The sequence below is a fragment of the Strix uralensis genome, chromosome 23, assembly GCF_047716275.1.
Source record: "Strix uralensis isolate ZFMK-TIS-50842 chromosome 23, bStrUra1, whole genome shotgun sequence".
Taxonomy (NCBI): Eukaryota; Metazoa; Chordata; class Aves; order Strigiformes; family Strigidae; genus Strix; species Strix uralensis.
In genome coordinates, this window is record NC_133994.1 from 5994770 (window position 1) to 6018568 (window position 23799).

Genomic DNA, 23799 nt, shown 5'->3' on the forward strand with positions numbered 1-23799 from the left:
GGAAAGGATGTCTTGTTCAAGGTCACATAGTGAGTCAGTGGCAGAGCTAGCTGGGGACAAGCCTCAGGGCTTCTTGAGTCCCTGGCCTGCATCCACTGTGCATTCACTGGCACGAAGCAGCTCTGCAAATCCCGCATTCATTACAATACAATAAAGCTTTGCTGTATGGGTCTTTTTTTTTTTTTTTTTACAATGTCTCTCAAAAACCCAGGGCTGATTTGCATTTTAAAACCACCAGTTACAGCTCAGGAAAATTCTATTCAGTAGTTCCCGGAGCTCAGGAGTAAAGATTCTCTCTCAGTTGTTCTCTCCCAGTTCTTTTGCCTAAAATATATTTTTGTCCAAATTGCACAATACTTATTGCTAATGTTTATGTCATGAATATTCATGACATCCTGGGGCTTCAAGACTCCAGTGGAAAGGCAAGCACAGGAGGCATGGCAGCCCTGATACACTCCATACATACAGGGTAGAGACGCCAGGGTGAGAAGGCTTGTTTGGTTAGGATGGGAGCTGTGGGATATTAATGCAGTCTGGAAGCCTTTGGGGACTGCTGGTGAAACTCCATTAAACGGTGCAGTGAAGGCCTTTTGAACAAACAACTTCCATAAAACCATTAGCTTCACTTAATTGCGAGGAAAAGGCCCCCCACACAGCGGGGGTTTAGAATACACTCTGTCTCTCTTTACATCTGTTTCTTTTTCTCAGGCAATCTGCAGATGGGCCTCCCTTTCCCAGAGAGCTTGAGGACTGGGGAAACTCTTCCTGCCCTCAAAAGTGTAGGATTTTACTTGTCAGCAGTGGCAATTTAGGTTTCCACGTGCAAATTTACGCTGTTGCCTGAATGCAAAAAAGCCCACCCCTCCCGTGCCGTCCCATGCCCCCGTGCCCGCACAGAGACAGCTGCGTGCAGGCAGCGTGGGCCCGCAGCTGCACGCTGCCCGAGCCAGAGCGGGCTCCAGCGCTGAGCTGCTGCGTGCCCAGGGCTGGGTCACGCTTCCCTTTCGCTGATGTGGCTGAAGGCTTCCAGGCTCACTGCTGTTCAAATGGTGCCATCTGGCTCTCATGAAATATATGAGAAATGTTATCCAATAAAAGAGAGGGCTGGCTGGCTGTGTGCCTTCACCTCTGTGCTCTTTGGGGAAGGGATTGTTTTTGCATCTGGGAAATGTTTAACATAATTTTTGAGTACTAGTGTTGCCTGAGTAAGAAATAATAGGCTGGCAGTTTGAATACAGGCCTGAGTCAGTGGTAACTAGAAGCTATTTTGTTTGATCGGGTCAGGGTTGAGGTTTATAAATACACAGCACATAGAAATAGCTTGTGATGTGGCTTCGTTAGTTTTGTGGACAGATAGGAAATATCCCTTTCCTTGATGTTCTGTCAAGCTGGATGTTCGGGTTAGGAAAGATGAGGAGAAAAGGTCCGAGTTCTCTGACAGGAAGACACTAGGAAACAAAGAGCACAGCTTCAAAAAGGCAGGATGTTTCTAAACAGAGCATTTTGTCCCCAACCCCCCTTCTTTTCCTCTGAAAATCTGCTTTATCTGCAGCTCAGCATCCTTCAGGGGTTGCCTCCAGGAGCTGAGAGGTGTTGGATGTACCTGCACATTCTCCTGGGAGCTTAGCTGGCAGCTGATAAACAACCTCTCTGGCACTGGGGGCTATTGCCCTTCCTTCCTGGGTTTCCCCATTATTTTCTCTCCACTTTATCAAGCTTACTGGTGTATTCAAACAGCCTTGCTTTGAGCCCTGGCTAACAGCAAGCACTTGGAGAAAGCTGCTCAAATAGGAAAGGTCTGAACTCCCCGGGCCTGATTCTGTTCTCAGCTCTCACCATAAACCCCACTGACTCCTAAGCACTCTCTCTGCACTGACATTTGTGTAGCTGAGATCAGGCCCACAGACATAAGCCCACACCTATTTTGTGCACCCACAATCCTGCACTCGCTCATGCACAGTGTCACCCTTCGATCCAGACGTTTCTCTCTAACAGCCGAGCACATACATTCATTTACGCCAACACCGGTAGCCTTGTGTATACTCCAGGGACATGCAGGCAGGCTCTGCATGCAGCCATGCGTACGCACTCACAGGTACACATTTCACCTTCCCGAGCCTGGCTCCCAGGCCAGTGATGGTGTTTAATAGAAGTTCAGTTCCCAGTTGTTACCCAGCCCTCGCTGCTGTATGGCTTGCTTTCTGGTACAAACTTGAAAGCCTTTCAGGCAATCAGGCAGTAATAGACCTTGTGGAAGCTGAAAGTCCCCCAGATAAAATTTACAAGGCCTAAGAGAGCCTGCCTGGCATTATTTAATGCTTTAGTAATGAGCACCTGAACAGGAAAGATTGCTTGGGTAGTTTTATTCTGCATAGATGAGCAGTCAGAATTTCAAAGAGGGGCCATAAATATAAGCAAGCGGAATGGCCGATGATACCCGACTTTGGTGTGGAAGGCAGTCGTGCTGAGGCTGTGAGAAGGTTAGAGAGCATGAATAAAGAAGATGTTTTTCTTCGGCTTCCCACTCCATCCTTTAGCCAGGTATGGCTTTAGGTGCAGTAGCAATTCTTTTCCTGCCTGCCTGTGACTGCGTGCCTCTGTGCATGTGGCCAGGCATTTGTGAATACGCAGCTTGCGAACGAAGACTGCAGTACAGTGCTCATGTCTCTTGGTGTCACGCGTGTGTTTGTATACCTGCGTGGTTAATGAGGACAACAGCAGTGTGCAGCACCTCAGTCTGTGTGCTGCTTCCCTGTGCAGTGTGTGGTCAATAAAGCCATAAATAATGCTAATTCTTTGTAGATGCATTTGCATTGTTAGTGGTGTCTGAATAAAGCACTGAAACCTTTGTGTACAGGTATGTGCAAGTAATGTAGGTACAGTTTGACACAGTTTGTGTTTACGTGCATGGATAGTGCTGCTTATGTAGACATTTCTAACCTACGTCTGAGTAAACCATGTTCAGTGTTGCTGATTTAAACTAGTAATGAGTATTTATTCATTTTGGCAACACATGCTGTTTTGTTGAACGCTTCTGTGAGGCCTGACGGAGGGAAATTATAGCAGTCAGAGGCTGATGCTCTCTGAGTACAGAGGGGCATGGAAGGAAATGTTAAGCCAGGTATGAAGATTTCCACTATGCACCATCCTGACCCTCCCATCCCCAAATATTTGAAATGTTACGTCCTTCCAACACAGAATGAAAAGAGACTGAAATCATGGAAGTTGCTATAGAGCAGGACTGTAAACCCCCCAATCACCCCTTCCCGTCCAGGTGAGTATTCCATCACGGGGCTTTTCGAGTGCTGTGCAGACCCCTGCGTGTTCACAGAGTGATATTTAACAGATGAGTGTGGCGGTCTGAATGTCTGTATTGGCAGGAAAAGGCACGTTCTTCATGTTTATACTGTACGTGCTAACACAGCAAGAGAAACTTCCAGTTCAGCTAAGGGCTCGCGAAGCTCTGTGGTGTGTGTGTGGCAAAGGAAGGTGTCGTGTGTTTACGCTGTTGGAAAACCACATACAAGTTTTGAAAGCTAAAGCTGTCAAGTTGATGTACTTTTGCATGCGGAGAGGAGATGGGTACGGCTCGTCCGTGAGCAGGTGTGTCAGCATCACTTTGTGTCTGTCTGCCCCTGTGTGCATCGCAGGCCTTGGTGCGCTGCACGCTTATGTGAAGAGGGGAGCAGGGGGCCGGTGATGGGCTCCCACGTGCGTCCCTGCCTGTGCCCGGAGGGCTGTCGGAAAGGCAGCTGAGGAGAATTGTGTTATTGTCTGAGTGCTCGTACGCAGCGCTGACTGATAACTCCCCACAGTTTGCTGGGCTCTGCTGTGTGATTGATTGAGCGCTGTCCCTCACATCAGCGTGGGCTCCGCTCGCACCAACGGCGAACTTTGAAAAAGCAATTTTTCCCTTTACACTTGCAGTTTTCAACAAAATTGCTAACCCCTCACCATCACCTTCTCTGCAGAAACCTCCATCCCTGGCAGAAATGTGCAAAGCTGGTGGAATGCAATTTTACGTCAGGAGCCTCATTAAATTTGCATTCCTTGGAGCCCCACAAGGAAGATGATGGTCTGGCTTTGTCTGCCCGGCTTCCTGTTCGCTTTGGGTGATGCATCAGGAAGAGTGCAATGCCTCTGACACAGCCGCCTGCCTGGAGACAGACTCAGGTGATGGGCATATTTTACTGTGCTGCTCTCTGTTTGTTATTGACTTGACAAATCTGTCTAAAAACTGGAGTGAGGGATATTTTTCTGAGGTACCATCAACACTCAAATAAGCGAGAATATTAGGCAAAACATGCTTAGGTCACCTCTGTAATGTAGCCTGATTAAAAGCCATTCCCATCAGGTAGATGTTCAGTAATTTACTGACATAATCCTGCTCTTGCAGGAGTTCACATTGTATTAACAGGTCACGCCAGTAAACAGGCACAAGGATGGGGGGAATGTTCTCTCCCTGCCTCCAAAACCAGAGTGAGTCACAGAAGAGTGCACGATGAATAAATGCAAGACCGCTGTATCCAGCACAGTCATTAGAGACCTTCTGTCAACACTAAGCAAAGCCCCTGTACTCAGGGATGTCTTTATCACAAACAGGACTCCTGAAAGCCAAGCCAAGGGGCCGTGGTCAAGTTAGACGACCTGTGCAGGATGCCTAGCTGCGTAAGGGACAAGCACGAATATAAAAAAGATTCTCTTTACCACCGTAGTTAACAAGCCTTGCCACCTCCCATTTAATGACTCCTACTTAATTCAGGGATTGTTGCTGCATACCTCTGCCGCTGAATGCATATAGATGTCTCCTATAGGAGCGTTGATGTAGCGGTGACAGTGCCAGCAAGGAAACCCGATGAGTCCTTCCCGGCACCCTGGCTCCTAACACGGGGCAGACCTGCAGCACTGGCCAGTTGCTGCAAAAGTTTCTGGCAGTTTCTGTTCCAAGATCTGCCTGGTACCGGGGTGGGGGTCCTGCCTACCCTGGCCCGGCCGGATTTCCCCCCCCCCCCGCCCCAAGTCCGGAGCTTGTTACACCGGGCATTTCCCCGGTGAACCAACGGCTCCGTCTGAGGGTGCGCAGGGCAATCCCGGGCTGGCCCCGCACCCCCGGAGGGGTCCCAGGGGGGCCTCTCCCCCCCCCCCCCCCCCCTCCGATGAGGAGTCGCACGGGGAGGGCGCGCAGCGGGGACCCTTCCCGAGTGCCGCGCCCCCCACGCCTGACCCAGGCGGCCGCGCTTGCGCTGGGGGCCGGGCCCCGCGGCGGGGGGTGCCTCTCCGGGGGGGCTTCCTGCCTCTGGGGGCTGCCTCCCCCGCGGGGCTTCCTCCCCGGCGCCGCCGCACCGGGGGCCGGCGCGGGCGGGGGCCGCGCACAGGGCAGGGTTTATAGCGCGGCCGCAGCGCTGCCCGCAGCCCGGCGGGGCGGCGGCGGCAGCAGCGGGCAGCGGCCGCGCCCGGAGCTCCGCACCGCTCCGCGGCGTAGCGGCGGGGGCTGGCGGCCGCCCCTCCGCCCCCGGGGGCCGGCGGGCCGTGCTAGGAGTCGGCCGCGGCGCACGGCGGAGCGGCATTAAAAGGCGGCGGCGGCGGCTGCTGCTCGCCGCGCTGGCACCCGGCGGCGGGGCCGGGGGAGGGCTGCGGGGACCGGGACCGGGACCGGCGCACGCCGGTGCTGGGCGGGGGGAAGCGGCGCTGCAGGGCGGGCAGCCGATACCGCGGTACCCGGCTCTGCCCCGGCATCGCTGCGAGCCCACGGCTGCAGCCGCCCGGGCGGGCGCAGGTGAGTGCTGCGCTCCGCGAAGCGGCCCTGGGATGGGGGGGTGGGCGGGGGGGCACAGCCATCTCCCCTTGTACCGTCTCCTCGCTGCCCCCGCCAGCCCCCAGGCGCTCGGCTCTGCCTGTGAAGGTCGTCCGGGGGGGTAGGTCGGGCTCCCGGGTCCCGCTGTGGCAGGCGGTGATAAGAGGAGAGCACAGCTTGTAATCGCTCCCCTTCCCCTCACTCCTCAGTTTACTTTCTTTTTTTTTAAAAAGCGTCCGTCCCCCCCCCCCCCCCCTTTTTTTTTTTTTCTGCGAATACAACAGATAAATCCCTCACTTGTGTGTTTAACCAACTCTCCCTGGAAGCTCCGGAGAGTTCATGAATATGCACAGAGGAGAGCGTTTCCCGGGGAGGCTGCCTCTATAATAAGCTGATTGAGCTGTGCCTGCAGCAGGGCTGTTCTCCTGGGGGAAAAGTTGGGCGCCAGAACTGAGCAGCTTTGTGTCCCCGACTTCACGGAGGGCTGGCCTGCTTCCCTGGGGAGGAGGAGAGTCAGCAGAGCCATGCTCAGGGATGTTAGCAGGTCCAGCCAGGCAGGATCCTCATCTCTGACAGCAGCTGGTGTCAGATCTTTATCTAGAAGATGTAAAGAGAATCGTGTACCTGGCACATGTAAGGTAACCTTCCTGTTTTATACTGCCTTGCGTAGAAATTGACTTTTCCTGCCTAAAAACCCTGGGTTGCTTAGTAAGGGCATGACTTTGCTTAGCAGCAGTCCCAGTTGCAGCCCAGTCCTGGGCCCTTTACCATTCCAGGTGGTCTCCAAAGACAAGCCAGAAAAACAGCCTGTGTCCTGGGGAAAATGGACTCTTTCATGTTCTTTCCTCTTCGGTGATGTGATGACCAAACCTGAGGAGTGGGGCTGGTTGCCACTGCCCAGGTATTTGGGTGGGAGCTGAGTGTAACTGAAAACCTCTGGGACGGAGGGAGTAAGATGCAAGTGGCAGGTGCCTCGGGCGTGGGTAGGACCTTGTATCTGCCTTGCTGCTGCATCCTGTGTCGCTTGCACTTTTGTTTTGTGCACAGGCACAGCAGCGTGCTGGTTAGCAACCTTAGCTTATGCAATTTTTGGATAGTATTTTGACAGCTGTGCTGAGTCTGTTAGGATTTAATGTAATATGCAAGCAAATAAGTTCCTTTAAAACAAAGCCGGTGCATGCCCTCTTCTGTGGCTGCAAGACATGACTCAAGTTAAGTGGGATGAGGAGCACTTTTATAATTCAGATGACTTTTTGCTCACAAAGCTACATGCTGATGCACATAAAATCTGCTACCCTAAAAGCTCATTTTTTAAAAACAATTTTCCCATGAAAATTTGGGTGAGCTTTTGACACTAGCTTTCTATTCTCACCAGTAAAACTTTGCTCGGGGACAATATTTTTCCCTCTTCCTCCCCAACAACCTTGTGAAGTGTTGATAAAGATATTATCCACAGAGTCAGCTTCCTTTGATTGCTCTTTTAGGCTGTGTGTCTAGATGGAAACCTAGCAACACAATAACTGTATTGAAGGGCGGTGTTTCAATAGCTATACTTCTTTTATCACGCTGGATACATCTTCAGAGGTTAGACTCATCAAGCCAGTCTCTTTACCCCTTTGGAGCCTTATGGTTTGATTCCCTGGAATAAAACAGACTCAAGCTAGTGAAAAAGACAACAAAGATAGAATGGAAATGCTTAATATGATAAAAGATCCATTCCTCCTTTCTTCCTGCTGCCCCTGTGAATACCTGCTGTATTCCCAGGGGGAAAATACTCCACTACGGAGGGAGGATGCTTGTCTTATAGAAAAATGATTCAAGGGGAACCTAGCCATCAGCGTTTGTGACCGTTTCACCTAGACACACATGGGGGAAAACTAAGGGACAAATGGCCCAGAGCAATATGTAACAGTATAATATGTGAGAACCAGACTGGCATTTGGCAAGTAGCATCAGCATCATTCCAATCACCCACTGCGATGAAGATTGTGATTCAGTTTCTGCAACATACAGAGCCAAATTCATCCTCAGGGGTGAAAAAAACCCTAACCAAACCACCACCTGAAGTCACTGACACTCTATCAAGACTTATCTCACTAGCTATATTATAGTGTTCTCAGCTTGTTGTACATACTGTCTCTTTACAGCAGTGGAGTAAGGCGCTTATAGGGAGTCACAGTGACAATATCTGACTGGCTCTGTGTAATTTGGGGGCACAGAAATGAGGGATTTCACACTGGTGAAATCTCTGTTAGTCTTCAGGTGTTTGGGGAGAATGCTTTTGCAAGGTGCTAAAAATTCTCTCAATACCTAATATGTCCTTGGCCATGCCTCCCAAGATCTTGTACTTTTTCAGCATTAATGAATGAAACATCACAAATGCCTTTGTCACACCAGTAGAAAAAGTGGTTAAGTTACAGGAGAACTTTGACTGCTTCTGCATCTGTGGTTTCTGAACCATCAATGAGAAATGTTTTTAACAAACTGTATTGTGCAGGAGTTTATGGGGGTAGCTGTGATCTGTGTGTATGTACATGTAACTATAGCATGAGAGTGATAGGATGTGTGCATTTCGGTATGGCACTGGGGGAGGGTATGAATATGGTGTTAACATTTTGCATCCAAAAAACCCGAGCACATCTGAAATCCTCTGTGATGCCAGTGCTCTGAGATAAGTGCTGCTTATACAAAGACTTGCCTGTTGGGTACAAGTGTTTAATAAGTAAGCTTGACTGAAACTGGAGAGGGATAGGAGTTCATACCCTGACGGCATATGGAAAATCTGGATAAGCTGTGATTTTTATTTCTGAAATTTGAACAGGTCCTCCTCTGAGTCCCGGGGTCTCTGGGTGATGCTGCCATCATCTCCGTGCATGCCAACATGCAGTAAATCCTGGCAAGGCTCTCTTTAGCACGAAGCATTTAGCATACAGTTGGTTTAATCCTCTAATCTTATGAAGCACTAACATAAATGAGAACTGAACAGATTAATTCATTCTAAAAAATCAAACCCTCTTATATTTCTCAATGTAGTGCACAAGGTTTTGCCTTTCACTTACCTGATTGGTTTATTTTTTTTATCCATTGTTTGTTTAAAAGTATTGGACTATAGATTTGGGCTCAGTGATGGAGGTACTTGGTAATCGGCTCTCCTGTGATGTGAGTTTATTTGCTGTTTAAGTAGCCTCAGGGGATTTCGGGATCAGAGCCAGTAATGTGGTCGGGGAGGCTTGGTTACTGGAAGTTGCAAGGCTGGCAGAGGAAGGAGTTGCTGGTAAGTGTGGGTACTTGTAACCTCCTTGGTGACAAGCAGTCCTGTTTACTTTTTGATCCTTTTGTGCCAGTCAAGAGGAGTGGAATATGTCCTTTGCCTGCTTTCCACAAACCTCCCTGCTTCTCTCTATATAGAGAGATAAAATGGTCCTCACGAGGTGCTTGTGCAAGCTGCCATTCAGCTCTGTGAATGTGTGGCCAGGGGCAGGGGAATGTGTTTCCAGACCTTGTGATGAAGTTGAACAATGAAATATTAGTTTCTAGCACTCCGTTATGTCTCCCCTGTGATACTACAGAACAGGCTATCTCTTTAAATGATTGATTTCACACAGATTTACTTGAGTTCATTCATCTTGATGCAGCTTTACCAGGGTGAATTTTCTCTGAGGTCTGGCCTTACTGATGTCTTTTCTAAGGGCTGGATCCTGCCTCCTTTCCCCTTGCAGAGGAGTACCTTATTTCACGAATAGCTCTGCTGCATTCAGTGAGACTGTTTAAAGAGCAAGGTGCTGTGATGCCTGTGACTCAGACTAATGCAAGTCAATTTAAAGGACAGATTAAGCGCAGTGTGAGTATGGATTGCAGTGTCTGGCCCTTAATGAATAATTCAGGAGCATGGAGGAGACAGTGTAAGAGTTAAGTGCTTAATCCAGCTCTAGGTGAAGTCAGCAAGAGACTTTCCATTGACCCCAGTCTAGAATATGTTTCAGCATGGGTTTAACTGTGAGTTTGTAAATTGTCCCAATGATGGCAGTGTGCTTCAGGCATGAGCTACAACTACTATCTGAATTAGCACCCAGTAGAGTATTATTTACGACGCTCTTGCCTGTCATACTGTCATCAGCTGTCCTCTGCAGCACCATGAGAGAAGTTTCCTGAGGTCTGAGCACTGCTATTGAGTCATGTTTTTATAGTATTGAAAAATAAAAGATTAATAATTGGAGTGCCACACCATTAATGGGAGAAAATACAGACACGAAGTTTGGCAAAACAAGCTTCAAAGGTTTAATTTTGATTGCTTAGAGCTGGGGATGTTGCCCTCCTTTTGCAAGAACAAGGCACTTGCATGTCATACAGATTTCACCAGAATTGTACACTCAGCACTTCACAGCTCAGGAGTCCGCTTGTCCATTCCTGCCAGCAGCTGAGTTTGATCTGCCTTCATGGGGGTGACTTGAACGTCCAGGCGCTGGAACTGCTCCTGGGAGACCCGTTGTGGTGGGGATGGCAGAGCACCTATCTTCTGCTGATGGGAAGCAGAGGATGTTCTGCAACTGCAGCTCTTGTTTTATGCTGTGGGTCTGCAGTAACTGTGGGAATCCTGTCCTTCCAGCTGTCCCAGAGGGGTTTGCTTTCCCATAAAGGTGCAGTTCAGTGCTAGTCGTAAGCAGTGCTGATTATTTGATGATAGCAGCATCATTGACTTGGAGGGGCAGAACATCTCCTCTTTCTTGTTGTAACTCTGGAAGTATAAAGCTTCCAGTGAAACCTGTGCCCTTGCTCTCTGCCAGCAGATCCTGGCAGTGCAGCAGGCTTTGCTCCTCCGTGGGGAGGCAAGCGTGCCCGTTGCAGAGCAGGGCACCCCAGACATAGGCTGTCTCCTGCACTGAAACGAGGCTTTACGGATACCTGACCCTTTTTTTCCTGTTTTGGGTTATGTCTGCTTGCTGGGAGGAGAGGTTTGGGGAACAAGGCTGGGATACTTTCCCTGCCATCTGCCTTAAGGCAGCAGGCTTGAAACTTGGCACAGTTAATTCCTGATCTTTGCCAAGCTCTGTTAATAGAGAACAACTCCTCCTGAATAGAAGGCAGTTCATGTTACATAAATAGTGGAGAAGGGGGAGAGGCCAATGTCTTTGCAGGGGGTGAAAGACATACTGGCAGTTGTCTGGTTCTTAAACTGCTGCTGGCCTTGACTCTCTGCTCCTTTATGGAGGGGAGTCAGAGGTGAGCATCATTTTTCTGCCTGGACTTCAGGGTGTGGATGCTCTTGCTTCTGGGGCCTGGTTCTGCAGCTGCGATCTCACTCTCTCTCTGTAAATGCGGTCACGTCAGTGAAGTCACATTGGATTTGCTACTGGGAACATGAGCCCAGGATCTACCTGCTGAGATGACTACATGGACGAGCTTGTATGTGGCATCTGTCTGATGTTGCCACAGATTTTCTTCCCACCTTACTTTTGCATAGCAGAAATTTCTTTGACTTGAACACAGAGTAGGGTTCTGGGACATCTCTAATCTTACTCTGAACTAACTGTCTGATGTTAGGCTAGCAAGTCGCAGAGTCTCTGTTTCTTCATCTATATGTGGTGATACGTATTTAATAAACAATAATAATGCCCAACTTTAAATTGGCACTTTCATTTCCAGGATCATTTGGCTCAGTACATTTCACAGTCTTATCTACACAAGTGTGTCATGGAAGGCCTGTTTACCCCTGCCTTCCCATGTTCTTAAAGGATCTGTGTGTTTGCAGACCAACAGCAGAGAAAGAAATTCATGTGTTAGCATCACAGGCCTCTGCTGGGTATTAACATCTTCACACTTTATGATATTGAGCATAGGAGGAGCTGGAGCATCTGGTAATCAAAGCAAAAGATTAGGAAGAGTTGGGTCCTGTTGTTGCTCTGCCACAAATCTTGTGATTTCTGAGCAGATCTGGAAGGTTGCTGTAGCAAAGACGACTCTCTGGTTTGGATGCCTCTGTTTCTGAGCACCCAGTTTGTGTCACTGCTAACTGGAGTTGTAGGTACCACTGCTGCTCCCCAAATGGCAACTAAAACTTAACAATGTTAGTTGTAACTTGCCTGGTCTTTTTAGCTTCTGTTAAAATTGGCAAAGGTAATGGCTGAGTTCCAGCAGAGCTGGAGCTAGACTGTGGAGCCTTGCTTAATTCATTTGTAAACTTGCATATAATCCGACCTATTTCCCTAGAGGAATAAGGGAATTGCATCTGATAGGTGTTTGCAAAGGGTTTATGCAGTCTCTGATAGAAGCTGATATGATGCACAAATGCAAAGTGCTCTTTGCTCCTAGGGGGATGTGCTATATGTTGACTTGTTTCTTGGCTCTGTTTTACACCCAGGAGCTCAGAATGAATTGCTTTTGAGTGCTGTATTAAGATCTGTGGAGACAATTTGGAAAAAAACCCAAAACAATACCTAATCCTTTCTACTGCTTGGGGTACTGCTGAACATGCAGCACTCTTGATTCTCTGAATCGCATAATTTGTCTTTTTGTTCCTCCTTTTAACAAGTCAGATGAATTCCTGAAGAAGATGGGGCTGCAAACTTGGATTTGAACTAGAACCCAACAGAGCATTTTAAACGTGTCTGAAAAGCCCAAAGCAACCCTGGTTCCTGCTTGTAAATCAAACCTGGCCAAATCCTCTGTCTTCTTATTTCCTCAGCCACCTCCTTCCCTCCACCTTCCTCCCTGCACACCCTGCCACTTGCTCTCCAGCCAACAACTCATGCGCCAAGTTTAATCTCCAAGGCAATTTTTATGGCTGAGTTGAAATGGAAAGGTGGATGGGCCCACAAGAGCATGAAAGTGACTCAATAAAACAGTGGGCTCCATTTAAACTGAGGGCCGTGAGTCTGGACAATATAGTCAACCGCTTGTTTTGAAAGCTAAATCTATTTTGCTGGAAAGCTTGGGCTTGTTCTTGAACCATGCAGAAAGCTGCTCCTTCTGGTGCTTCCTGCCAACAGTTGCAATTTCCAAACTCCAGGCATTGCAAGTTGTGGCTCTTCAGAACCCGTTGAGCGCTTGTCAGTGCCCTGGCCTCACCTGAGTGTCAAATCTATGGACATGCTTTTAAACAGTGTCTCAGAATCTGATGTATATGCTTGGAGCCATTCTTTTTCCACATCCAAACTGAATTTTGCTCTTTCTCCCAATCCTAACCATTACATCTCAGCTCTGTCACTTCACATGGGGCTCTTTGAGACAGGCAGAAAGTGGGCAACTGAGCTGTGGTCTTTTGGTTCTTTGGTCCATTTCACTTTTGTCACAGATGTCAATATACTTGTGCACAGAGCATGGTAGAAACACTGCAGCATCATAGAGAGCTATAAAACACCAGCCTATGACAACTGGAAACAAGATGTATCAGCAGGTAAATGTTTTATCCCCTGTGGCACTGCTTAAGCTGAAGAAAAGAAGCTTCATTCCTGTAAATCTGCTACATGGAACCAATTCCTTGGTGAAAGTTACCTCACACTGACTGCAGAGTTCATAGCATAGGTTTCTGTGTAAGTGATACAGTAAAGCATTTGACCTTATTTAGATCCCAATAACAGAAAGCTATACTGTAAGTAGCAGGGACAAATTCAGTTAAGATTGTGATGACATTTCCTTTACAAACCTCTTGCTGTTTCTTGTATTTCTCCTGTATTTCTGATGTGTTGTGGGGGAGATCATTCCTTCTGGATCCAAATCTTGGCACACATGCGGCTAAATTCATTCCTGCGTGTGCTCCACCTGCCTACGTGCCCATCTATTCAGTTATGTTGCAGATCCTGGTACTGTTTGCATTTCTATTCCTCTGGCTGATTTGGGGAGTGCCTGCAGGGAGTTTGTTCCCTTACTCAGCCAGCTGGGCCTGATTTCCAGAGGGCCAGACACAGTTCCACTTCAGCGTAGGGCAGTGGAGTGAGTCCCTCTGAAAATCAGTTTACAAGTGTCTGTGCAAGAATAGCCTGTGTTTGCTTGTGGAGGGGGATCCCAGGAGGCTTTGGGACAAGGCGTGTTGTGGAAGGATGGAACATGGGGTCTCAGACTGCAGAATATGAGAGCAATTCAGAAGCACGTGATGTGAGTTGCCCCAGGAAAGCAGAGCCACAAATGTTTCCTTTGGTTTTGTGTCCTGCAGTTAACACAAGTAGCATCTCAGCCTGTGAGTGCCTGGCTGAGAAGTGTGGGATGCAGTACGGAACTGGGAACAATTGCCTGAAATGCTCTGATCCTTTGCCAGATGGCAGTCCCTTGGTATCCTTGGGGTTGGATGATGCCCATTCATGAGCTCCTGAGCTCGTGCCGCTCACATGGCTGTTGATCTCTGAATCTTTGGTAGCAGGGGAACAGGGACAAGGGTGGTGTCTGCCTCCTTCTGAACTGCTCTTGTGCTAGGCTTAGATCACGCTTCTCCAGGTCTGTGCTGGGAGGGAGAAGGGACAGTGCTGCTGTCTCAGCTCAGTTCTGGTGGCCTCAATCTGTATCCTATGGACATGGCTTCACTGGCAGCTTCTGGGAGCTGCTGCCAGCAATGTTTCCTTCCCTTGCACAGGGACTAACAGGAACCAGCTCGTAGTGTCTCCTGTCTGTATTAGATGAACCATCCTGGATTCTCCCTGAGATTAATGTGTCATTAAAGCCTGTTTGCTTATTCTGAGACCCTGCCCCCTCCTCTGCTAACGGTCTGCAGGACTGTGCTCATTGAGCTGTGGTAACATTTAATGTGAGTTTCTGCATGGTTGGTGCAGCTGGCAGTAAGCTTTAAGTCCTTGTACTGGCAGGGGATCTGCTGACGTGCTGTTCAGGCACTGAGGCATCTTGTCTTGTCTCCACATCCTCCCCTTCCCCTCAGGAAGTTTTCCTTCTGTTCTGAAAAACCTTGTGTTCACCCAGGTCCTGCTCTGGAGCAGTCAGCTGTGGCACTAGAGCCTCTGGGCTTTACACCTCTGCTTCCAGATTTCTCACTGATCCTGGGAAGATGAAAAAGCAGTGTTAATTAATCTAACTCCAGAAACACCAGGTTTTCATGGGAGGAGAGCAGCTAGCTGCGTATGTTTCAGAGGGAGAAGTGTGGGAGGTAAGAAAGACATACCTGCTCAGATCCCACTTTATAGGCTGCTGAGAGCCAGCTAGCTACAAGCTACTTTGTGAGTCCCTCCTGATCCAGTAGTAAGTTTTCCATGGGTGACAGTAGAGCGTGGTTTGCTGCAGTTATTCCCACTCAGCTGTAATGACTTGTCAGAATGAATTCTCCCCAAAATTCAGGCCCTCATGTTCTCAGAAATAAGAGGCCATGTCTGTACCACAGATGAGCTCAGCTTGGAGCTGGGGTGGTGCATGAATGACCTTGGGTATGTCTTCTGCTCCCTCATTTGAGAGGACTACAGCATCTGCCATTCCTCTTTCATGCTGGTATGTGGAAAGCCCTGCTGAAGACCTAAATATGACTGAAATGCTGTGGGAGCTGTGTCCCCACCACAGATTGCAGTCCTTACAGCCTTCCTGTTGTGAATCTGGCATTTTCTGATGTCAGTAAATTACAGCAGCAAAAAGGCAAGACTGTTAGATCCATCTGACTGAGGCTAGGTAGCATCTGGAGTGAGACACTCTGGCCCATATGACTCCGACACATGTGGAAATGGGACTTTCTACCCGTACCTCCTTTTCCTGGAAGATGAGAGAATGATGAGCAGAGCTGCCTGAATACAGACACTTCAGGTGAAGGGGAGTACTTGCAACATTTTCTTTTAACCTTAATTGTACTTTTTATGTTGGAGTGGCAAGAAGTGGAGATGAAATAGCTGCCTGTGCTGTGGCTGGCAAGAAGGACTGTCAGCATAGGTTGGCATTCCTGCGTTACCTCTCACATTGCTGCCACAGAACCACAACCAACAAAGTTCCCTCAGCACAAACTGCTGCTTAGGCTGCTGGCGAGAAATCGGCTCACGTGCACGGAGAGGAGGAAATTGCCCTCCTCCTTCTCAGTAATGAACTAGCAGCTTATGGGGAGACTCTGGAAAGGGGCCTTTAGGAGCGGGTGTTTTGATTAGTCCCAGAAGCACAGTGTGCACACAAGCAGGCTATTGCTGGGGAGCTGCAGATGGAGGAGAGTGCACAGCCAGCCCTTGTCTTCATACTTCCTCCTGCTGCAAGGAGCAGGTGTGGGGAGCAGGGTCAGAGCTGGGAATCATGCAGCTGAGCATAGAGTGGTGATGTAAACTGGGGAGCCTGAGCATGGGGGGGGAATAATAAATGCCTGGCAGGCACTGACAGCAGGACTTGGCTTTCCTTTTCAGGTTGACAGTGGTGTGGGAAGCTTGAGTTTATAAAAGAGCAGCACACAAGCTTTGGGGATGGCAGTTTATTCCAGGGTCTTGGGAACTGGCGAATCCTCTCTGTGGTCTGAGATTCCTTCCTGGAATGAGTGACACTTCTTGGGATAATAATACAAGGCCCTGGTTTGTGGCAACCATCTGTATTTAATGATCTGTAAAGTCTTTGCTATGAACACAGGTGCTCAGGGGTAGACACTGGAGCATGGAAATCCACACACCTTTAACAAGCTTGTTATCTTGGGCCCCTGGTAGGTGGGATCCAGGGTGCTTTTGAAGTCTGTGTCAAGGCACCCAAAGGCTGATCCAGAAGTCAACCCTTTACTTAGCAACAGCAAGTGGCTGGGGCTCAGACAAAATCTGAGTAATTTTTGTAATGGTTAGGTAAGTCATTTCTGAAGCATATCAGAGTCTCAGCTTGCTTGGTGTCTGTGCGCAGAAACCTGTAAGTGCCACATGCCTGAGTGACAGCGGGGCCTTATCATTAACACAAGCAAGTAACTCAAGTGGTGAACGTGGCACAAGGCTGCAAGGCATGTTTCGTGAGATTATAACCAAGAAGCTGTCTTCTAACACCTGCAATCATTAGTTACAATAACCAGGAGCAAATTATTTTATCAGGAAATGAATTTTTTTGGCAATTACATGCATGTTAGCAAAGTTCTTATGTAGCTTTACCTCTACAGCAATCCTGGGATGGCAGGGCACTGATCATGCATGGTTTGTCAACAAATCCTGGTGACCATTCTATGTGAAAAATGCCAGTTTCAGTACTTTAAAGCAAGTATTTTGGAGCAGTTTACTGCGTGCTTTTGGATTTTTTAAAAATCTGTCAGGATACAGATTCTTCCGGGAGTTGCTTAAGAAGTAGCACCCTAGGAGAGACCTCATGGCTGGTACCTGCTGGAGCCATGGTGGGGCTGCCTCAGTTTCCAAACTAGTGCCATGAAGGTCTCCCCCTGATCCAAGGCTGCAGGATCACTCTTTTTCTGAATTAAGAAAACATTCAGGAAAATTGTGGTGTTAAAATAGGGAACTTGAATGGCTGAGCTAGTTCTTATTTGCAGACATCTTACTCCTAGCAAAGCACAGTATTGCTGCTGTTGCTCTCCTTTTTGCTTCTGCTGCACATCTTTGTGTGGCTCATAGCTGTAAGGTTAGCTAGTTCTTCTGTCCACTTTCTTCTTGGTCTGTTCTGTGTGCAGGTAGCGGCTTCTCACATAGCAAAGCAAACGCCTTTTAAACCAGTCTCTCTCACTTTTCCCCATATACTGATTTTGCAGTCCCTTTCTCCAGCCTGTTCCTTGTCCACATGGCCAGGTTAGAGGTAAAGAGAGATGAGGAAACTGATGGTCCTTGCACTGTCTGGCACTGTTAAACCTTTCTGAGGTGTCCCAGGTACTGGCATACATCTCACTGGTTAGCATAGATTGTGTGAAGTTGGCTCTTCTTGTGGAGGTTAGATGTCCCTCGCCAGCATAGAGATTATGTTGCACAACGATGGTTACGCTTGATGTTACAGCTCAAATTATGCTCGCAGAACAAAGCGGAGTTCGCAGTTTGTTGCACACAGCCCCCATCTGTGCTGTTCTGTGCACTCTAAGAAATTAGGTATGTTGTGTGTCAAGCTAGGCACCCAAAATAAGTGTCTTGGTTTTTTTTCCTTCTGATCTCCTGAGCTCCTGCATCTGTCAGATGCGGACTACACCACCCCCTCCTTCTCAGAGATGCTAGGAGAAGATTCAGTTCAGTCCTGTTTGTTCAGCCCTCAGACTCTGTCGTGACAGGCAGTGTTGAAAAGCTCATGAGGAAATTAATAATTCTGCCTCTGAGCCAGGCATGAGCAGCGTGCAGGAAATGAGGCGTGAGACCACATGCTGAACAATGAGGAGAGAACAAGGTAGCAAATAGCTACTGGGTTCAGGGAACATCATCCATCGCATGCACTGGTGGAGGCCAGAGTCCCTGCCTTTGGACACTGGGCTTGGAGGAAAAACTGCACTGCAAAGCATTTATAGAAGGGGGGCAAATTAAGGATGCTGTGTCAGCCCTGAATTTGGCATTTCCTGACTGGTGAGTGCTCGACTTTGCAGCTAATCTTTCCACACTGTTTTTGGCATGCAGTTATGAGTAGATCTAATCAGTGCTTGTTCAGACCTGGAAAGCAGGCAGCTGCAGGCTGGAGACCCTCAGTGTTGTAGGCTGAGAGTGTTCCAACCAGCCTTTGTCCATTCTGAAAGCAGGTTGGAAAAGCCCTTTAAGATCATCCAGTCTGACTGGTTCATTCCATTTCCAGCTGCTCTTGTTTTAGCTGGGGTGTGAAAGTGTCTGTAAGGGGAAAGGAGGGTAGGACAGTCAGCAGTGAAAGAGGACACCTCAGTTAGGAGTGAGAGTGCATGCGTGTACTTGATTTTGTAAAGCTTGGGAGATCAGACAATCCTCCATCCTGTATACAACCCTATCTATCGTCTTGCCTCCCGGGGGCAAGTGGAATTGCAGATGATAGAGCTTTAAATACTATTTTTTTTTTTAAATCATTTTGTTGAACTTTTTTCCCCAGCAAACACATATTTACATCATTGCGCTGCAATTCCAACAGCACTGTGCTGCTGGAGCATTTTGATGTTATTCTGATCTGCAAAGTGCCTGGGGTCTGGTGATGTTTTTGTGCATCTTACCAAAGGATTTAAAGCAAGTGGGAATGGAAATGCAAAAGGTCCAGAAAGAAAATAGGTTAAAACCTTGTTGCTGCATTGTGCTATACAGTTGGAAGAGTAGATCTGCTTGACTAATAATGGCGGAGCCAGCCTAGCCAGCAGTTTAAACCAGTACCTTTAAGCAGCATGTGCATCTCTGGGCTTGTATTCCACTGAAATAGGTTCTGGGTTGTATCCTCAGGCACAGATTCTGGTCAATGGCTAAATTAAGCTAGTGTTTTCAGAAGTATTTCAGGAGATTCAGGGTCAGATGCCCAGCCTGAGGTGCCCTGGGCCTGTTTTGCGTTTCCAGGAGTGCAACACCTCTGAAAGTCAGACCTCCAATTAGGCGCCCAGAAATTGCATCTAATTCCTCCTTGCTGTTTCATTTTTCCCACTCATGAAAGGTAGTCTGCACTGGTGAAGGGCAACACACGGCTTACTCCATGCATTCAGTTACAGCTGTGTTGGTAAAGGGAGAGCAGGGACCTGAGAGAGCCTTTGTTGGTTGTTTTTTTTTTTTAAATGATACTTCTGGACTAGTCTCAGTGATTCAAGTGCAGAGCAAAATTCTGGTCCTGAGTCTCGGTGTCACTGTGGAGCCCTGCTTTAGAGTGGGTGGGTATACATTAATGTTGCCCTCTGGTTGTTTTACACAGCCAGAGCTGTGTACAGCGTTCTTCAGCTGAACAGGGCCTGGGAGCACTGTGTCCATCCCTGCTATCAGCTGTGCATCGTTACAGAGAGGTGGCTTGTTGCAGGACCTGGATGCTCTTAGGATGATTTTGCAAGCACAAAGGCCATTTCTCTCCCTCTTAGAGGAACTTTATATAGCTAACAAAGGGGCCTGAAGCTGCCTTTGGCAGAAACTCCAAGAGTTTTCAGGAGTACAGATAGGACCACAAAACTGCTAGATGTGCTCTGAAAGCTTTGCCCATGGGAGAAACGAATGTGAAGTTTAATTATTTTGTCGATAGGAATCTCCCATATTACAGAAATTGTCTTTCCCTCCCCTTTTAGCCTTGTGCTTTCTTTCCTTTTTTCTTTCTAGCTTGCTGATGCACAAGGCTTCCTTTTTCCTGTAAGAAGGAACAACCGAGTAATTGAAATGGAACATTAGTGAGGATTTTTTAATCTGAAAGTCAGCATTAATTAGTCGGGTCGGGTGTAATTAGCTTCCTCATCTGTCACTGCCTCTCCCCAACTTGTCAATGACTTTCTTCTATCCTAGATTTCACTGAAAAAGAACTGTTACATGGGAGCTGCATGGATGTTTTTCCTGGTTGGGGTGCAAATGAGTGACAATCCCTGCAGGGCTGTTGAGGTGGATCCCACTTACTGCAGTCAAGGGCAAAACTCTTACTGATCTTAAGGTCTCTCAGGTTTGGCTGTGTCCCTTCTTTTCCACTGTGTGTCACGCTCACAGGAGTCATAATTATTCCTACCCTGTACTCTGTAGCCCTGCAGTGCTTTAAATGCTTAATTCATTACTCTGATCAGACTGGTAACTTGCAGCAAGACATGGAGGATGCCCAGGTTAAATTGCTGCACAGCGGTGCAAATAGCAAGGAGCTTGGAGGCCTGGTCTGCCGGCCGCTGGTTCATCTGTGACAGTCATCCAGGGAGGAAAGGGGTGAGCCTCTTCCACTGCGCTCTGGTAGCGTTCATGGCCGTGGTGCTGAGGTTCAGCTGCAGGTTGTCTGGTGTGCAGGGCTGGGGGGATGGCTCAGATCTGGTGCGAGATACCCTTTATCCTCTTCTGGATAGAAGTGTCCATTGGCACTGAAAAAATAGCCTTGGCAAGGAGACCTTCCTTGTTTTCCTCCTAGTCCTGTTTCCACGCTGCTGCTGTGGCTGCAAAGAGGCAAACCAGATCATCAGCTGGACCCTGGTGTTATTGGTACCTTCCATAAAGCTGTGTGTCTTTGTACCAACACAGGGTGGGAAGATGAGAGTCTCTTCGTTGTGACATGTGTCTCTGCTGTGATGGATTTTCTGAACTTGCATCTTCAGATCAGGAAGGATCTTCATCGTGGGAGGATGCTGAAACTGCCCAGCAGTCTGAAGGCTGAATGCTAAGGGAGGAGGGTTTTTTTATGTACTGTACTACAGACTCCTCCTTCTCTTCCGCTCTTGAATCCCCCTCCTACCCTCCCTTTCCAGCTCAGTTAGTTTTCTACAAGGTCCCTCCAAGCTCAGCTGTGCTGCTGAATCAGCAGCTCGCTTGCCTCTCCCCCTTTTCCCCATCCCCAAGTGCTTCTTGGCTGACTGAATGAGCAAGGCAGCACAGGTGAAATTGTGCCGACATCAGGGTAGGAGGTGGGTGAGCTGAACATGAACTGTGCAGGCCCAGCTTTGCCAGAGGAATGCAGCATCTGTGGTTTATGCAGCTGTTAGGCAAAAGGCTTGAGATTTGTCCTCCCTTTGCAGCATACTCTGTTGGCAGCTCTGCAGAGCTCTGCAGTTCTGCAACCCTGTTGTTGAACTTCATCCATACCGTGGTGGCGTGGGGAAGGGCCCCACATCTTCTCTGTGACAGGTATCCTGGGGAGACTTCCCCCTTGCTTTGCCCCTGTCTTGCTCTCTGAGCTGGCTGTCCGATGTGCACAGTCTGCCGTTGCATGGCTGTGTGGAAGGCAAAGCAGGAACTGCTGCAGGCTGTGCAGGTAGGCTTGAGGAGCTCTTTTTGCTCAAGCAGCTGGTTCAGGGCCTGTCCTTCACGAGGTATGTGGTGGCAGCCTAGGCCCTTCTCACCACACATCTATTCCATGCTTGTGTGTTCCTGGTGGACAAACCTGAAAGCATCGGGACAGTGGGACAGGGTCCCTGCCATGGTGACTGCAGCTGTGGCTCTTGCTTCCTGCTTGCAGTCTGGACCAGGGCTGCCCATAATGTGGCGTTGTAGGTTCCTGCAAGATCTGGCTTTGTGTAGCCATGCGTGTGACTTGATGGAAGCTGTGCCTGTAGAGCACTCTTAAATCTGAGCCAGAAACCTTCTTTACAGGAAGTTCTGCTACCCTAGAGAGTCCTGGCTGGTTTTGAACCAGGAGGAAGCCTCTTTGCTTTAGAAGGCGCAGAGGGAAGCCCAAAAAAATCCAAATGCCTACTTCAACCAGCTGAATCAGTGCCTCTTCTCTAAAGAAACAAATCCAGAGCTCCTACCAGTGCTCTTACCCTCTGTTCCTTCCAACCTGGAGCAAGCTAAGCTTGCACAGAAGTGGAGCAGAGTTTTGATGAGGGCAGCAGGATTAGGTCCACTGTGTGTACCCTGGAATTGAAAAAGTATCTGGGCCATGCTTCATTCAGTGCTGGGAGTCGGTGGGTAGTACAGGAAGTGGTGGAGAGAAAGCAGGCCAGCCCCCAAGTAGAATTCAAGCAGAAAAAATGCATTTCACTCCCCTTCTGGCTGATTTCAGGGTTTATCTCCCCCGCCGATTCAGTTTGCTGTGTTTTGGGTTGGATAAGCTTTCATCCTGACCCAGGCAGGATCTGACTAAGGCGGTAAAGCCAGACGAGTCCCAAGGGCAATGCTAAGTGAGCCGTGTCTGGCTTTGCAGCTGAATCATGTGGTTAACTCGCTTTTGAAGGGAGTTCAGAGCTGTGGTGGAACTAGGGCAGGATGCACGCACGTGCATACCCCACATGCAGAGGAGGCTGTCACTGTCAGGGACAGCACAGCCCAAGTGCCTCCCCCCCTGCTCCTGGCCTTCTGCCTGGACCAAATCTTGATCCTTGCCTGACTCAGTTCTCATGTGAGTGCGTATAATCTTGGGGCTTTTCCAGCACTTGCCGTGCCAGGGTTTACACCAGCGTCAGAATTTGTACCAGTATTTAGCTAGAGGGTAGAATGCCTTGGCCTTCATACGTCGTGGGTGCCCGTCTGTTATAAGGTGGGTTTTACAGTCACCGTGAGAGTGGATAAGAGAGCTGGAGAGAGATGCCTGAGGTCTGATCCCCTCCTTGAGTTGAGGATTTAGCTCTTGGTTAAAAAAGATGGTATGATCCTTTTTCTGCTGGCTTATTACTATCTCAGTCTCTCTTGTTTCCCTTTTTCATCACGTGTAGGCTCTTCTGTTCAGGATTAGAATCTTTTCCTCCTTCTCCTCAGTAGCTCAACAAATGGGGAATTATTATGGCTTTTTACCTCTCTTTCTAAAGAGAGAATACATATGCTTGATCATGTCTTGCAGTAACTCCATTCTGTTGAAGGAGAGTCCAGGCTAACAGGAGAAAGGGCAGCTGGGTGGAGTGGAGGTAACTGTATGTTACCAACCAACTTGCCCAGATGCTGAGTGCCAGTCTGCACTGCTAACATGAGCTGAAGTTGTAGCTTGGTCTTTGAGGCAGAAGGGTGCTAGTACTTGTCAGTCCAGTGATGGATGGGAGCTATACACTGGCCAAGGGCTTGCACGTGCTGAGGATGCCTGTCTGCAAAGGCGAGCAGTGCGGGGTGACCTCTGAGCTGGGGCTGGCACTGTGCTGTGTTTGCAGGGGCTGGCATGCCAGCAGGCTTCGGACACATATGAGGATGTCACTGCCCTCCACTGCTTTGTCAGCATTGATGGCATTATGGCTGCTCTGGGGAGAGTTTGGGAGTGTAGAGTGTGGGAGAGAAGGCAGGGCTGCAGAAAGGAGCAGCTGTGAGAGGATTTATATGCAGATTCAGGGACTTGGGAAAGCCTCCTCCCTGTCATGACGCAAGTAAAGCTCTGTGTAAGCCACAACAGAAGAGCACATGGTGTGCATGCCTTTGAAGTTGAGGTGGAGGAGCACCTGCAGGCCAGTAGCTGTCTTTGGGCAGCATTGTTCATATGCACTTAGCTTTGACCCTGTGCCCAAGACTCACGCAGTGATGTGTGGCTGTTCAGGGAAGCTCTCAGATGCTCCCTGACTGTTTAGGATTATGCATCCTGAATATTAAAGAAATCTTAATGGGGCCTAAAACCAGCTAGATTTCTCCTAAGCT

At 48.6% G+C, this 23799-nt stretch overlaps 1 protein-coding gene across 17 annotated transcripts in view; it reads left to right on the plus strand.

The window, feature by feature from the left end:
- DISP3 (dispatched RND transporter family member 3) overlaps positions 1-23799 on the plus strand; it is a 149377-nt gene that overhangs the window by 101006 nt on the left and 24572 nt on the right. Inside the window, exons 4-5 of one of the 17 annotated variants that reach the window (XR_012631990.1) lie at positions 3972-4173; positions 6079-6173. The exons of 11 other annotated variants lie outside the window; for them this stretch is intronic. Coding sequence is in view for 2 of the 6 variants with exons in the window: in XM_074892528.1 (XP_074748629.1) it covers positions 6319-6432 (114 nt within the window). In the remaining 4 variants the exon portion in view is untranslated. Of the gene's footprint in view, positions 1-3971; positions 4174-5652; positions 5777-6078; positions 6433-6627; positions 6696-23799 lie in introns of those variants that run through there. 5 more of the 17 variants (XM_074892528.1, XR_012631991.1, XM_074892531.1 and 2 more) reach the window with 5 other exon arrangements.